This window comes from Phaenicophaeus curvirostris, chromosome Z (assembly GCF_032191515.1).
Source record: "Phaenicophaeus curvirostris isolate KB17595 chromosome Z, BPBGC_Pcur_1.0, whole genome shotgun sequence".
Classification (NCBI taxonomy): domain Eukaryota; kingdom Metazoa; phylum Chordata; class Aves; order Cuculiformes; family Cuculidae; genus Phaenicophaeus; species Phaenicophaeus curvirostris.
In genome coordinates, this window is record NC_091431.1 from 18416155 (window position 1) to 18429518 (window position 13364).

At 36.9% G+C, this 13364-nt stretch overlaps 1 protein-coding gene across 1 annotated transcript in view; it reads right to left on the reverse strand.

Moving 5' to 3' along the window:
• Positions 1–13364, reverse strand: part of ADGRV1 (adhesion G protein-coupled receptor V1) — a gene marked incomplete at its 5' end in the record, with an annotated part of 290584 nt that overhangs the window by 91651 nt on the left and 185569 nt on the right. Inside the window, one exon of the mRNA XM_069880588.1 lies at positions 4619–4735. Within this exon, the coding sequence (XP_069736689.1) occupies positions 4619–4735 (117 nt within the window). The remainder of the gene's footprint in view (positions 1–4618; positions 4736–13364) is intronic.

A 13364-nucleotide genomic window follows, 5' to 3' on the forward strand; every position in this document is an offset into this window, starting at 1 on the left:
AGAAGAATTATAATAGTTGAAAACTTGTGAAGGAGATGGTAGAATGAGTAAGGAAATGCTTAAAGTAAAACAAAACACTTCAAATTTTGCTTGGATCTTTGCATTTTCTTTAAGGTTAAGAGGTTAGTGGTAGAAACTCATACATGCTGAGCATTTTTTATGCACATCTACAGACATTTTATCACTTTCTAATAAACACCTAAACTATGTATCAGAAAAACATATTTTGCAAAATACTTCATCATCTCCTGCATTTCAAACATACAGCTCTGCGTGTTACGTATTTATTTCTGGTCTTTTATATGAGGTGAATAAGGGATTAATTTTGTCTTCTTCTGTCTAGATGGCTTCTAATTCAAGCTTGTGCCTCTAGCCTGTCTTGATAGTAAATGGGGAGAGGACAGACTTATTCAGGCACTTGTTGACCTTACACAATCTTAGTCATTTCTCCCCATTGTCTGGACAGGTATTTCATACAATAATGTTGACTTATATGCTTAATTTGCAGGTGTCTATTGGTAGGATGGGCAAAATCCATATACAGTGGCAAAACAATTGCAAAGTGATTATTAGTGTTCATAAAACTTTGTAGCCAAGAGTTTGTCTACTAGTTTGTTCAGGCAGACTGAATTTTCGAAATCAAGTAATTAATTAGTGGTTTGTGGACTCCTTATGTAAGTCTCATCAGTTAATTATCATTACAGGGTTTTTTCCTGTGATTTATATAGCATGAATATACAACATTTTCTATCATGAATCATAAAGCACATTGCATATGCTAACAACTTTTTTTCCAAAAAAATTGTTGGTTTAGTAAGCAATTTAAATGCTTCCTTAGAAAAATGACATTTTAATAAATATGTCCAGTGTATATAATTATATTAATTATGTCATAATTACTAGACTCTTCTTTTTTTTTTTTTTTTTCATTTGGTGATTGGTGATATGTGAACAAAAGCAAAGATTGTTTTCCTTAAAAGAACAGAGGAAAATCCTACTATATTATTGTATCTATCCTGTGCAGGTGGAAAGAACACAGAAAAAATATTAATTCCATTGTTGACCATTTACAGGAAGAAAACGTTAAACAGAAGAATATGATATTTCAGGGAAAAAATCCAGTTTGTGGAAAGAAAACTCATTCAAGATTCTTTTTGTTGCCTTATGCCAATAAACATTCTTCAAATTACATGCCCTTGTGGCCCTGACTAGGCTGTGCTTCAGTGCGAGCATTTCCAGACAGCAAAATCCTTGAACTGATTTATGCCACCATGCTCAGGGACTGTTGGTTCTACTAATTCTGACAATCTGGTGAACATTGTTCTCAGTCATCCAACTGAGATTGCTTTCTAAGAAATAGTACCTCGTGTCCTTGCTTGGTGTTTGTTTAGCCATATTTACCTATCTCACCTCATTTATCACAGGACACTTTAACACAGTGCTGCTGAAAAGATGTAATGGGGTTTGGATAGTCCACAATTTCCTTCATAGTAGCATTACTAGCTTGATAATTATATGTCCTTGTCCTCAATCCCTTCTGATGGTCCAAAATTTAATCAAAGAAATACAAATGGAGGAGCTAATTTTAGCAAATCTTTTCCTGTTGCCATGCTGCAACAATAACCAGTTCTACAGAAGAATAAAATGTACAGTACTCAGCTGCTCAGGTGGAAGAGCAAATGTGCATGTGATTCTTCTGATGTAGAATGCAAAACAATTGCAAATTCAAATAACACTCTAACAAGACAATGCAAACTTCATTGAAGCTTCTTTCTTTTAGAATGTGGCAATTAATTGAAATTAACTTCCCAAAACTGAGTTGATTTTGTTTATTTTGTCATTTATTCATTTATTCATTCAGCTTAAATGATAACATGTGGATATTTGGTAAATATTAGCTGCAAAATACTTTAAATAAAGTCTTTCACAACTCACTTGGAAAACTTCTATTTCCCTCCTTCTTTTTAGAAATGGCCACAGCTTTCCTTTTCAGGATGACTGCATGCTATAGTACAATTCCTTTTTCAATCTGTTAGTCAGTCCATAAGTCATTCTTAAAAATAAGCACGAAACCTATTGTTTTACAAGCCTGTAATAAATTTCTAGAAGATTTTAGAAGCCATTAAATCCACAAACGGGGAGGATTCAGGTGTGAGTGACAGCAAGCTCATGACATTCACTCTGGCTTGCTTATTGAACTGCCACTTTTGCTGTTGATTTACTCCATTGCAGAAATGACTCATGTAAGTATGAAGACTACACTTTTACCCATATTTTTTCTCGATGTCATAATTGTCAATTAAGGACTAAAAATATTTTTTTTTTGCTCAAAAGACAGCTTTTAACTTGTTTTTGTAACTTTTTATTTGGTAGCAAGTTGGAAAATACAAAAGAAAATTATTTGTCCTGGTAAATCATTGTTCTACTGCAGATTTGCCATGGGAAGAACAACAGAATACAGAAAAGCATCCACAGTCTGTGCTCCTAAGGTAAAAGCACAGGCTGCATTTGAATATACAGGCTTGTACCACAGTGACATACATTTGTATGAAGGGACATTTTCCAGATGAAGATTTCTTCATTTCAGACATTAGTACAAGGTAAATATTTCAGGCTGAGCTCACTCTGTGGGCACAAAGGGCCATTTGCACCATTCTTACTCCTTCTCTTCTGCATTCAAGAGAGCCTCAGCCTTAAAAAATGGGTAATGCTATAAACATTCTGAAAATTGAAAAAAACCTCCCTACAAAAGCCAAGAAACAATCAGACAAGCAAGGATGATTAGATGTAGCCTTTGTTCTGATGCTGAATATGGGCCAGGTGACCTCTAAGATCCTTTCCATTTCAGTTACTATGTAGGTAGTAGCTAGGTGTGTGCTGCATATACTGATATTAAATGGAAGCTGACAAATTTCAGAAGCTAAAAATGGAAGAACACTTAGAATATGAAGCTATAGATTTTATTGTTGTAAACTCTATTAAAAAAGACCTGAAGTGACCTTGGAATGAAGGGAATGAGCAGCTGTAAAGAAGAAGAAAATTTAGCAATGAAAAAATATTTCAGGTTATTTTAAAGAAAGTCATAAGCTAAGCTAAGTGTACAAGAAGAACAGCAGAAAAATTTCTATATTCAGGGAATAGACGGTAACATCCACTGAAGATAAATTTAATCTTGCTAACTGCGTAAATTCGGGGGGAAAAAAGAATAAAAGGAGCATTAGTATCACTAGACACAGAGAAGTTTAGATCTCTCTGTTCCATTTTTACAAGCAGTAGCAGCAGCAGTGGGCATGACAGACCATCTACGCGCAGTCTGCTAAAAGCAAAAAGTGGAGGTGTTAGAGAGGTTGCCAGGGTTCTCAATGAGAGTGAGCTTGACATAATCCCAGGAAAATGCCATACACTACATGTCACTGGGAGAGGAAGCTGTATTTTAGTGACAGCCTAATCTGCAATTCTTGGTTTGGTCTGACAATTTGCATGTTGGGGGATTTGTATGGTAATGTATGGAGCTGCACATAAAAAGCAGATATAATAATTCTGCTATGGACAAATACTACTAAAATAGCAATTAAGTGGCAGAATTTACATATAAGTACAAAGTATATATTTCTAGAGAAGGGCATGATAACGTTCTTTCAAAATAACCTCTCAAGTTGTTATTTTAGCTAACTTAAACCCAGTAATTTTGCATAACAAATTTGATTGTTCATGGTCTCCTACATTAGTTCAATTGTTTTTTACATAATTTGCTGTTCTATAATGTGTCAAAAGAGTAACAAAGCTGGTGAAGCATTTGTAGCACTAGTTTTATGAGGATCAATTGAAAGAGCTGGGATTTTTTTTAGCCTGGAGAAAAGGAGGCTAAGGACCTTATCATTCTTCACAGCTGCCTGAAAGGAAGTTGTGGTGAGGTGGGTGTTAATCTCTTCTCCCAAGTAACAAGTGATAGGATGACAGAAAATAGCTTCAAGTTGCACCAGGGGAGGTTTAGATTGATATCAGGAAAAATTTCTTCATGGAAAGGGTTGTCAAGCACTGGAAGAGGCCTCCATTCCTGGAGGGGCTTAAAAGATGTGTAGACATGGTGCTTAGGTATACAATTCTACGATTCTATGCAAATTCTGGCAATAGTTGTGAACTTATATACTTATTTCAGTACAAACTTATGAAGGTATGTTTATCATACAATGTAAGTCTGATGACTAAAATGCTACTGATGAAAAAATTACAGTGTAGTTTATGCTTCTATTTCACCTGTAAGAGACTGTTTCAAAAGACCAAATCAGAGATGTTTAGAAAAGTTATTAACTCAAATAAAAATAGTTTTTTAGACGTTATGTAGTTCTTGAGGCAGTAACTTCTACAGGAAGAAGTAAGATATGGAAATTCTTACAAGATTGTAATGGGTACTAGTGAAAAAAGTCTTTATAGGGTTCAAATATTTACTCTTGAACGCTGCGACACTATAATTTATAAAGACCATCTAATGTTTTGTTGCCCTAGTTTCACTGAATTGCAGAGATACACACAATGCAACAGAACAGAAGCACAATCTAAGTATCAATTACTTTTACAGAGGTTTTTGGAAGGGGGTGAAAAAGACTAAGAGACCAACCTGAATAAGCATCCAGCTGAACTGGCAGAGGTAAAGGTAATGAGTAACAGATGCAAGGGCAGAGCAGCTTCCCTCTGAGAGATGTTGGCTCATGTAAGCAGAGGCTAGAAATGAAACCTGCAGGGCAAAAAAATGAATACATGCACATTGCAATTAAATACAATTAATTTAATAATAATAATGAGTAAAAAAAAAAATCTTCAGTTTGGAATTTAATATACCTTTAGTTACTATTCCAGAGACTCAGGAGAGATAACTCAGACATTTAATATTTACCCAAAAGAAGTGACCCTTTAACACTGTCAGACACAAAATTAGCTTTAAACTTTTTACAGACAATCTAGTATACATTACTTCCATATCTAAAAAGACTATAGGGAGACTTAATATGTATTGTTTAATGTTCTTCTCCAGAGTAATACCTATGCAACATTATACACCAATTTTGTAACTAAGGATGAAGATTTTCCTCCATAAAATAAAAAGAAATATTATCTTCTGGTTTCCATAAGGACAGAGATTTTAACAAAACAAGCTCAAAAGGCATGGACTGTTTTCAGACTGTCGGACATGTAGAAAAATACATCTCATCACATAGGACAGCAATACTGGACAAAAAGGAGTAAGCATTTCTTCTGCTGTCTAACAGCAGATCAAGATTTCACACTCACAAGGCAGATATAAGTCTTATTTCCACGTGACACATCACATGTTAAAGGACTACATGTTGGCCAGATAAACAGCCAGCACAAAAATATTTCAAATCAGACTGCAGTGAACAATGCTAAACAATTTAAATATAGTGTTTAAAATTAAAAAACAACTCATAAATGCTTAGCTCTGTCTTCTGTGAATTACTTTACGAGGAAATTTTTCTACCATTGGACTTCATTAAAGAATTAAAGTGTTCCCAGAAAGGCTCAGTTTACCTACTGAATGCCTGCAGTAACTGATGATTTTTCCTTTCTTATACTAGAAATGCTGCTAATTTGACGAACAGCCCATTGACTTGTTAGTAATAGAAATTTGTGGGCTGTGCAGGCTGATTTTATGTGTATAAATCACTTGGTATACTTTAACTTTCCTCCTCTCTTCGTCAGGAGATGGGGTGGGGAAGAAAGTTAAAGCATACCAAGTGAGTTGGCATAGACCTGGACATTGTATTTACAACAAAAATACATGTATGGTGTTGGATAACTCTTACATAATCTCTTTAGTGTGAAAATATCCTTATGATGCTAGATAGACAATGTTATCTCACTATGAACTGGAAAAATAAGAATTGAGCAACTGGACAACAACTGGACTAAACCAAGATGAATTTCATTCTTTAAAGAAAAAAATGCACTTTTAGTATTTCATGTGGCTTTCATTAATCTTTTGCTGGGAACTGGAATCTAACCATGGCCACATAAACTGTTCAGTTATTAAGAGGTTATCACACAGCTTAACATAGACCCCTATTTGCAAAATTCTGATGCTGCTGAAACAAATGCCATTGTCTGGGGTGGGTTACATACAACTGAAATATGTGTGCAATAACTGCCTTTGATTAGGAATAAACACAAGGAATGTTTCTGCAAATAATTCTGTAGCACCAGCTTGAAAGGTATCAGCAGTACTTTTCCTAAAACTGGAGCAAATGCTTCTACGTACAACGAGTAAAACTCAGCACATATTTGGGTGGAGAGGCTTTACGAGCTTTTGTTCTCTGAAAACGTGTATATATGTCAAGAACAGACTGTTAGGATGAGATGGAGACAAAGAATGGATGAAAACACAAAAACAGATTGACTAAGTCCTGGAAGCCTGTTTTTAGCACTTTCCAGACTGAATGTTGGTTTGAAAGCAATTTGCTTCTGTAAATAAAGTATCATTTCTAGATTTCTCCTGTGTTTGAAAATTTTTTTATATATATTAAAAAAGAGAAGTATTGCACTAAGTAAACAATATTCCAAACAAACCAACGTGAAAAGTCCAAATATTTGCTAGAAATGCATACTTTTCATGGATACTGACTTTTGCTGAAGAGGTAAACCAGTAATATGACTGAAATAAATGCTCAGCTAAGAATTCATCATAATGAGCATCATCACAATGTTTTAGATGAAAAAGGCTAAAAAAATCAAAGAGGTAAACAAACATTTCTACACTTTTTCTTTGTTATCTTGCGTCTTAGGCAGAAGAAAAAAATGGGAATGGCAGGCCATATTTTGAAGTGCTGGAAGAAGAGATTGTAGCTCAGCTACACTATTCTGACCAATGCTTGGCACTTCTAGCTTGAAGTGTAATGCACTGCAATTTAGTAGAAACACATAAAGTGCAGGCCACTGAATAAATCTCCCCCCCAGTATCTGACGCAGTCAGGGAAATCTACAAAAAAACTCTTTCCAAATAAATTGTCCCTTAGACCTAAGTGCCTCTTGCTTAGTTTTTAACTCTAGTGGGCAATCTTTTGTAATAACAAACCTGCTACTTCAATAAGCAAAATATGTACCATATACTGGAATAAGTTGTTCCATCTTGAAACATTTAAAAAATACGTATTAGATGTGTTTCTCGTGATACCAATTGTTCAGAGCTCTTTTCACAGAAACCGTATGATTTTAAACACCCCTTTCAAAAAATCTTTGTAACCCACCATTTGGCTCTATGCCAATTTTATAACACAATGCTTCTTCCTGGTACTTGTCAAGGTGGTCAGACTTGACCCAGAATGATTTAACAAAGGGATAAAAAGTGGCTTGAGTCATTCAAGGATCAGGCTGTTCTCTTTGTTAATTTGACTGCAAATATTTCTGTGTTACATTCAAAATTACAGTGAAGGTGTATCACTCACAAGGTTCATCTTGACAAAATGAAACAATAAACGCTAAAAAATAAAAGATCATATATGGACGCACTTCTGTTAAAGAGCAAGAAGATCTTTGAGGAGGTTCCTCATACCCGTTTACTCAGTTAATTAATCAAAGGATATTGTAATTCCTTTGTAACTATAAGACAATTACCAAAACAGTTACTTGAAGGAAATTAGTACCTGGGTATTCAACCTAAGTCATCAAAAGCAGATTACAAATTAATAAAACTAGATGATGTACAAAACTGTATGTTCCTGTATGAAGAATCGTGTCTTTGAATCTCTTTCCAAGCAGTTGGTAGTTTCAGAACATCCCTCCTCTGCTAGTTCAGAGTTGACTCCAAGTTTCCAGCCTGCACTTATTCATGGTCAATTTATACCTATTTGTTCTGCTGGAAGCCTCTCATATTAAACAGGATTTCCTCCTTCTTGGGGTCTGTACTATCATGAATTCACAGAAAACAGTAGTATTCTCCCTCAGATTTCTCCCTCAGATTTTATTTAACCTTCACTTCAAGGTTAAATAAGCTGATCACTGCACAGCACAGCACTCTGAGATGCTTAAGTTGGGCTGGACAGCAAAAGCAGTTTAGATCTGCAAATACAGCATCTGTCTGGATCGATTTATATTGTTTCTCCAAATAATCCTATGTACTGTGCTGTGAAATGGATATTCACACATGTGAAAACCTGTCCTTGTGCAACTTGCACACCAACTTGGCCGAATTTCATTATTCTTCTCTATACTGGTGCCACTTTGAGTTTGTCCTTTGTGGAAACACCTACTCAGGGCTGGATGCAGAAGAGCTGCAGAGGTCTCACAAGATCCTCATACAACAGTTTTCTTATGTCCTTATTTAATATGCAAATATTTCTTGCGAAATATGGTAATCACCCAGTGACCATATGGTACACACGGTTTTTCTTCTCATTTCCAACTGACTGCCTTTTGCCGCAAAGCTAAAGTTTTAACGTTAGCCTACAAACGAGGACTTTTTACTTTGTCCTAGGACACATGCCTTTTTTTCATACATTAGTCTTCGAAGCTATTTCATCTTCCTAAACACTACCCCACTACTACTTCATAGTGTCAGCGCTTCTCTAATTTCTGCCATCAGTGCATTTTGCCATGGCACATTATCTCCTATTGCATAAACGAGTCCTTTAGGATCAATGAAATACCTCTCTTCATTGGCCACACTCATAGCTGTCTTTTCCCATTAAGTTTGTTCCTTCTCACATTTGAGTACAGAGAATCATAGAATGAGTAAGGTTGGAAAAGAACTCTGAGCTCCTTCAGCCCAGCTGTCAGCCCAACACTACTGTTCCTACTAAACCATGTCCAAAATGCCACATCTATACATGGCATATAATACTATCACACTACTCTGACATGATCTAAGTATAAACATATTATCTTACTATCCTTTTGATAGAATTTTTTCTGAACTTTCATACATTTCTGAGATGGCATTACTGGGCCTGCAGTTGCTGAGATCCTCTCCCCCTTTTAATACATTATTTTCCAGTTACATCGTGGCACTTTGAAATAGAATCATTGAATCATGCAGTCATAGAACTGTTAAAACTGGAAAAAATCTCTAAGATCATCCAGCCCAACACCACCATGCCTAGAAACCATGTCCCAAAATGCCACATCTACATGCTTTTTTGGAGACCTCCAGTGATGGGGACTCCACCATTCCCTGGGCCGCCTCTGCCAGTGCTTCACCACTCTTTCGGTAGAGAAATTTTTCCTAACACCAAATTTAAACATCCCCTGGTGCAACTTGAGCTCATTTCCTCTCATCCTATTGGTTGTTACCTGGAAGAAGAGACCAGCACCCTCCTCTCAACAACCTCCTTTCAGGTAGTTGTAGAGAGCAATAAGGTCACCTCTCAGTCTTCTCTTCTCAAGGATAAACAACCCCAGTTCCCTCAGCCTCTCCTCATAAGCTTTGTTCTCCAGCCTTTTCTCCAGCTGTGTTGCCTTCCTCTGGACACACTCCAGGAGCTCAATGTCCTTCTTGTAGTGAAAGGCCCAAAACTGAACACAGGACTCAAGGTGCAGCCTCACCAATGCCAAGTCCAGGGACATAATCACTTCCCTGCTCCTCCTAGCCACATCATTGCTGATACAGGCCAGGATACTGTTGGCCTTCTTGGCCACCTGGGCCACTGTCTCCTGTTCAGCTGCTGTCAGCCAGCACCCCAGGTCATTTTTCCACCAGGCAGCTTTCCAGTCATTCTTCCCCAAGCCTGGAGCATCACATGGAGTTGTTGTGGCCCAAGTGCAGGGTGTGGACTAGAGTGAACTGAATCATCTTTTGGATAAACAGCATATGTACAAAATTTACATATTATTTATGGCACGGAATGGAATCATAGAATCATAGAATGGGTTGGGTTGGAAGGGACCTCGAAGTCCATCCAGTTCCAAGCCTCCACCATGGGCAGGGATACTTCCTCTGGATTAGGTTGCCTAAAGCCACATCCAACCTGGTCTTGAAGACCTCCATAGATGGGGCAGCTACGACTTCTCTGAGCAACCTGTGTCAGTACCTCCCCACCCTCACAGGAAAATATTTCTTCTTAAAATCTCAGTTAAATCTCCCCTCTTTCAGCTGAAAACTATTCCCCCTCATCCTATTCCTGCACTTCACAATGAAGAGCCAGCTACCCACTATAAAGTGGCATTTCAGTGTTACCCACTACAAATTGAGCAGTGCATATTTTCATGAACTCTACTGAACAGGTAGTTTGGAATTCTGTTCCTTATCATTTAACGTTTCATGAGTGCTGAAGGCCCATGATTCCAAACAGACAACCAAAATATCATCACCTCCAGTTAGTTCTGGATTTAAGACTGCATCTAATGTTCTGCCAACTGTTTTGAACCTGTTGGGAAAGTATTGTATTAAAATGTATAATAGTGTGGCATGTCTTCAGATGTGTCTCACACAAGTGCTGAGACATTGATGAATCGGGAATACTTTGATGAAATAATATTCCTTTTTTAATTCAAATAAGAATTTTTTCTATGTTTTTTGTGGCATATCATATTACATCATATTGCATATCCTGGTCAGAGAATATGCAACACCCAATAAGGAAGACAGGAATGGTTTTGTTGAAATCCATCATTTGTTGAAATTATCATGTTCTCCTCAGCCTGAACCAGGCTGTCTTAAGATTCTGTTCCAACTTTTCAGCCTGACAATGCATTATATACTGAAAAAATTATTTTACAAAGACCTAAGTGTGTCTAATGGGATAGTCAGTACACAATTCCATCAGAAATCTTAGAACAATAGAATCATAGAAAGGTCTGGGTTGGAAGGGACCTTAAAGCCCATCCAGTTCCACCCCCTGCCATGGGCAGGGACATCTTGATGTAGAAGTAGTAGAAAAAAAACAACAAACTTTTGGTACTTATATTGAAATATTCAGTTTAAAAAAATTCAGTTAAAAAATATTCAGTTAAAAACCGTAAGTAATACACACATTTAGGTCTGAAAGAGTGCACAGAGCAAGGCTTTGCTGCATCTGCTGGCTCAGAACAGTTTCACTGTGTCATATGAGCAGGAAGAACCCTGCCTCCTGTAGCTGAGAAAAGTTCCCTCCCCATCGGGAGAAACCCACAGACCAAGTGGCTGACTCCACTAGAACACTCAGGAATGTGCCAGTGAAGAACATGTCAGTACACTTACATCGTGTTTTTGTAATTTCTGTGAATTCCTGTTTCACAGTACAAACTCACAAAGCTGTAGACAGTGCCTTCTTCAAGACAGATATGTCTTACAGAAATTGATCTTTTATTTTATCTTCACATTAAGTATTTTTCTTTTATCAATTTAATTATTTTAATAATTTAAAAGTTATTTCTTTGTTCAACATAGAGTATTGTATTCCTTACACAGCTTGTTTACGTGCATCTCTATTAAAAGAGAAAAGAAAGAGCCCAGCCATTGTGCTATCTGTCATTATAACACCCCAGTCTCAAAAGAGGAATAGTATCAAAGCCATAATTTACAGAGCCATTCCTTTTGTTGGATTCAATTGCAATGAACAATAATGTAGGAAAATAAACACATTCAGACTCTAATGTTCTCACCGAACTGCTTTCTTCTGCTTAGAATTTACTTTATACGGGTACAAAAAGGGGTTCCCTCCTTCAACACAGAGATACTGCTTAATAATAGTGTATATGAATCATACTTTTTTGTGACTGTTCAGTAGGTCTGGACAGCACTGCTGTAAACTGAGGGTTCTTCTTGTGTTTAGTGTTCTGATATTAAATGCCAGGACAAAAATACCAAGAAAAGATGTACAAAGAATTGCAGAGGTTGATGGACACTAGCAAAATTGCTAAGCCACTCTTCCTGGAAAAAAAGTAACAATACAACACACAGCAAGTTTCAGAGTGCAGAGGGAAGGATTATGTAATCTAGAAGGTTAAAACCAGAGTGTTTAACTGGGTCAAAAGAAAAGTTCAATAACTAATTTTTCATTTAGTATTTATTCTGTATTAATGATGCTAAAATAAGCAGTTAAAGTTCCTTTGTGAATTTACAAAACTGCTAAATGACTTAAGTGGTCAGAAATTACCATAACTCTGAATCTGAAAGTACTGCTTTATAACTGACACCTGAAAAAAAAATACACGTGGGTTTAGCTTTACTTCTGGCATTGGTTAAGTCAGTGAACATACAAAGTAAAAAATAAGAGCCTTTTGGACAGCAGGTCTAAACTCTTACGGTATAATTTGCATGCATTGTGTATTTTAGAGACTTTTTTTGTTTATGAATTATTTGCTTAAAGCATGGTGATTATTTATCACTGAAAACTGGCACTTTATGGAAAGCCAAACAGCTAACTAAAATAAATTCAATTGAAATACTGATGGTATATTTATAACACAGTGACCCACGGCGCTTATGTGTATAGATGTTTGCAGTTTATTAAGCAGCAGCAGCACTGGCAACCATGTGAAGTAGTGATTAGACATTGGCAACCATATGTTACTCATTCCCTTCCCCCAGATGAGTGGGGTGCCTGTTGGTTTCATGCTAGGTTCTGTCCCTGCCCTCTTCACTTCCCATTTTTAGGGACTGTTTTTGCTTCCCTGAGCAAGGCAACAGGCAATCTAATGGTGCAGGATACAGGATAGGAAGGGGTGAGGCATCATAATCTGTGATCACGCTGGCTGTGTAGCAGCAGTCAGCTGCTGGGGAAAGGCTGGAGTAGGTCTCATCTTCCGCAAAACCAGCCTGAGATAAGTACCCAATTGCACAACCTCAAACACCATTTCTTCTCTGTTCCAGTCATGCTGTCCCTCACAAAGAATGTGTTGAGTGATGCTCACTGAGAAGTGACACTTCATTTTTTTCTTGTTTAAATAAAGAAAAACAAGGACTAACAGGCTTGTAGCAAGCCCTAACAAACTTAGTTTTATATACAGATTCAGAACAATGTGTCTGGCAAGGTACTCTTGATAGAGACAGTTCCTCTTATCACCTTCTTTCAGATCTGGGACAAAGATGCACATTGCTTTGTCACTTATTACAAAACATGAGTCAGACCTCCTGAGTCCCACTGAAAAATCCTTGATAACATACTTTTGCTATAATGATGTAAATAGCAGCTGAAAAGGCCTCTTTTTCAAACCATCAAAAATATATCTACAACCTTTTTCAGTTTCAAGTACTCAGACAGACCTCAGGACAGTCTGAGTATGCTGATTTCACAGGTCCAAAACAAGCTTTTCTGATGGATATTGACTTTCTACAATAGGATCTTCCTCATATTGTTTTCTGTGTAGAACTTTGGATTAGACCCTGAGCAGATCTGCCACATCAGGTGTATCTAGGAGATTCTCAGTTGGGTCCT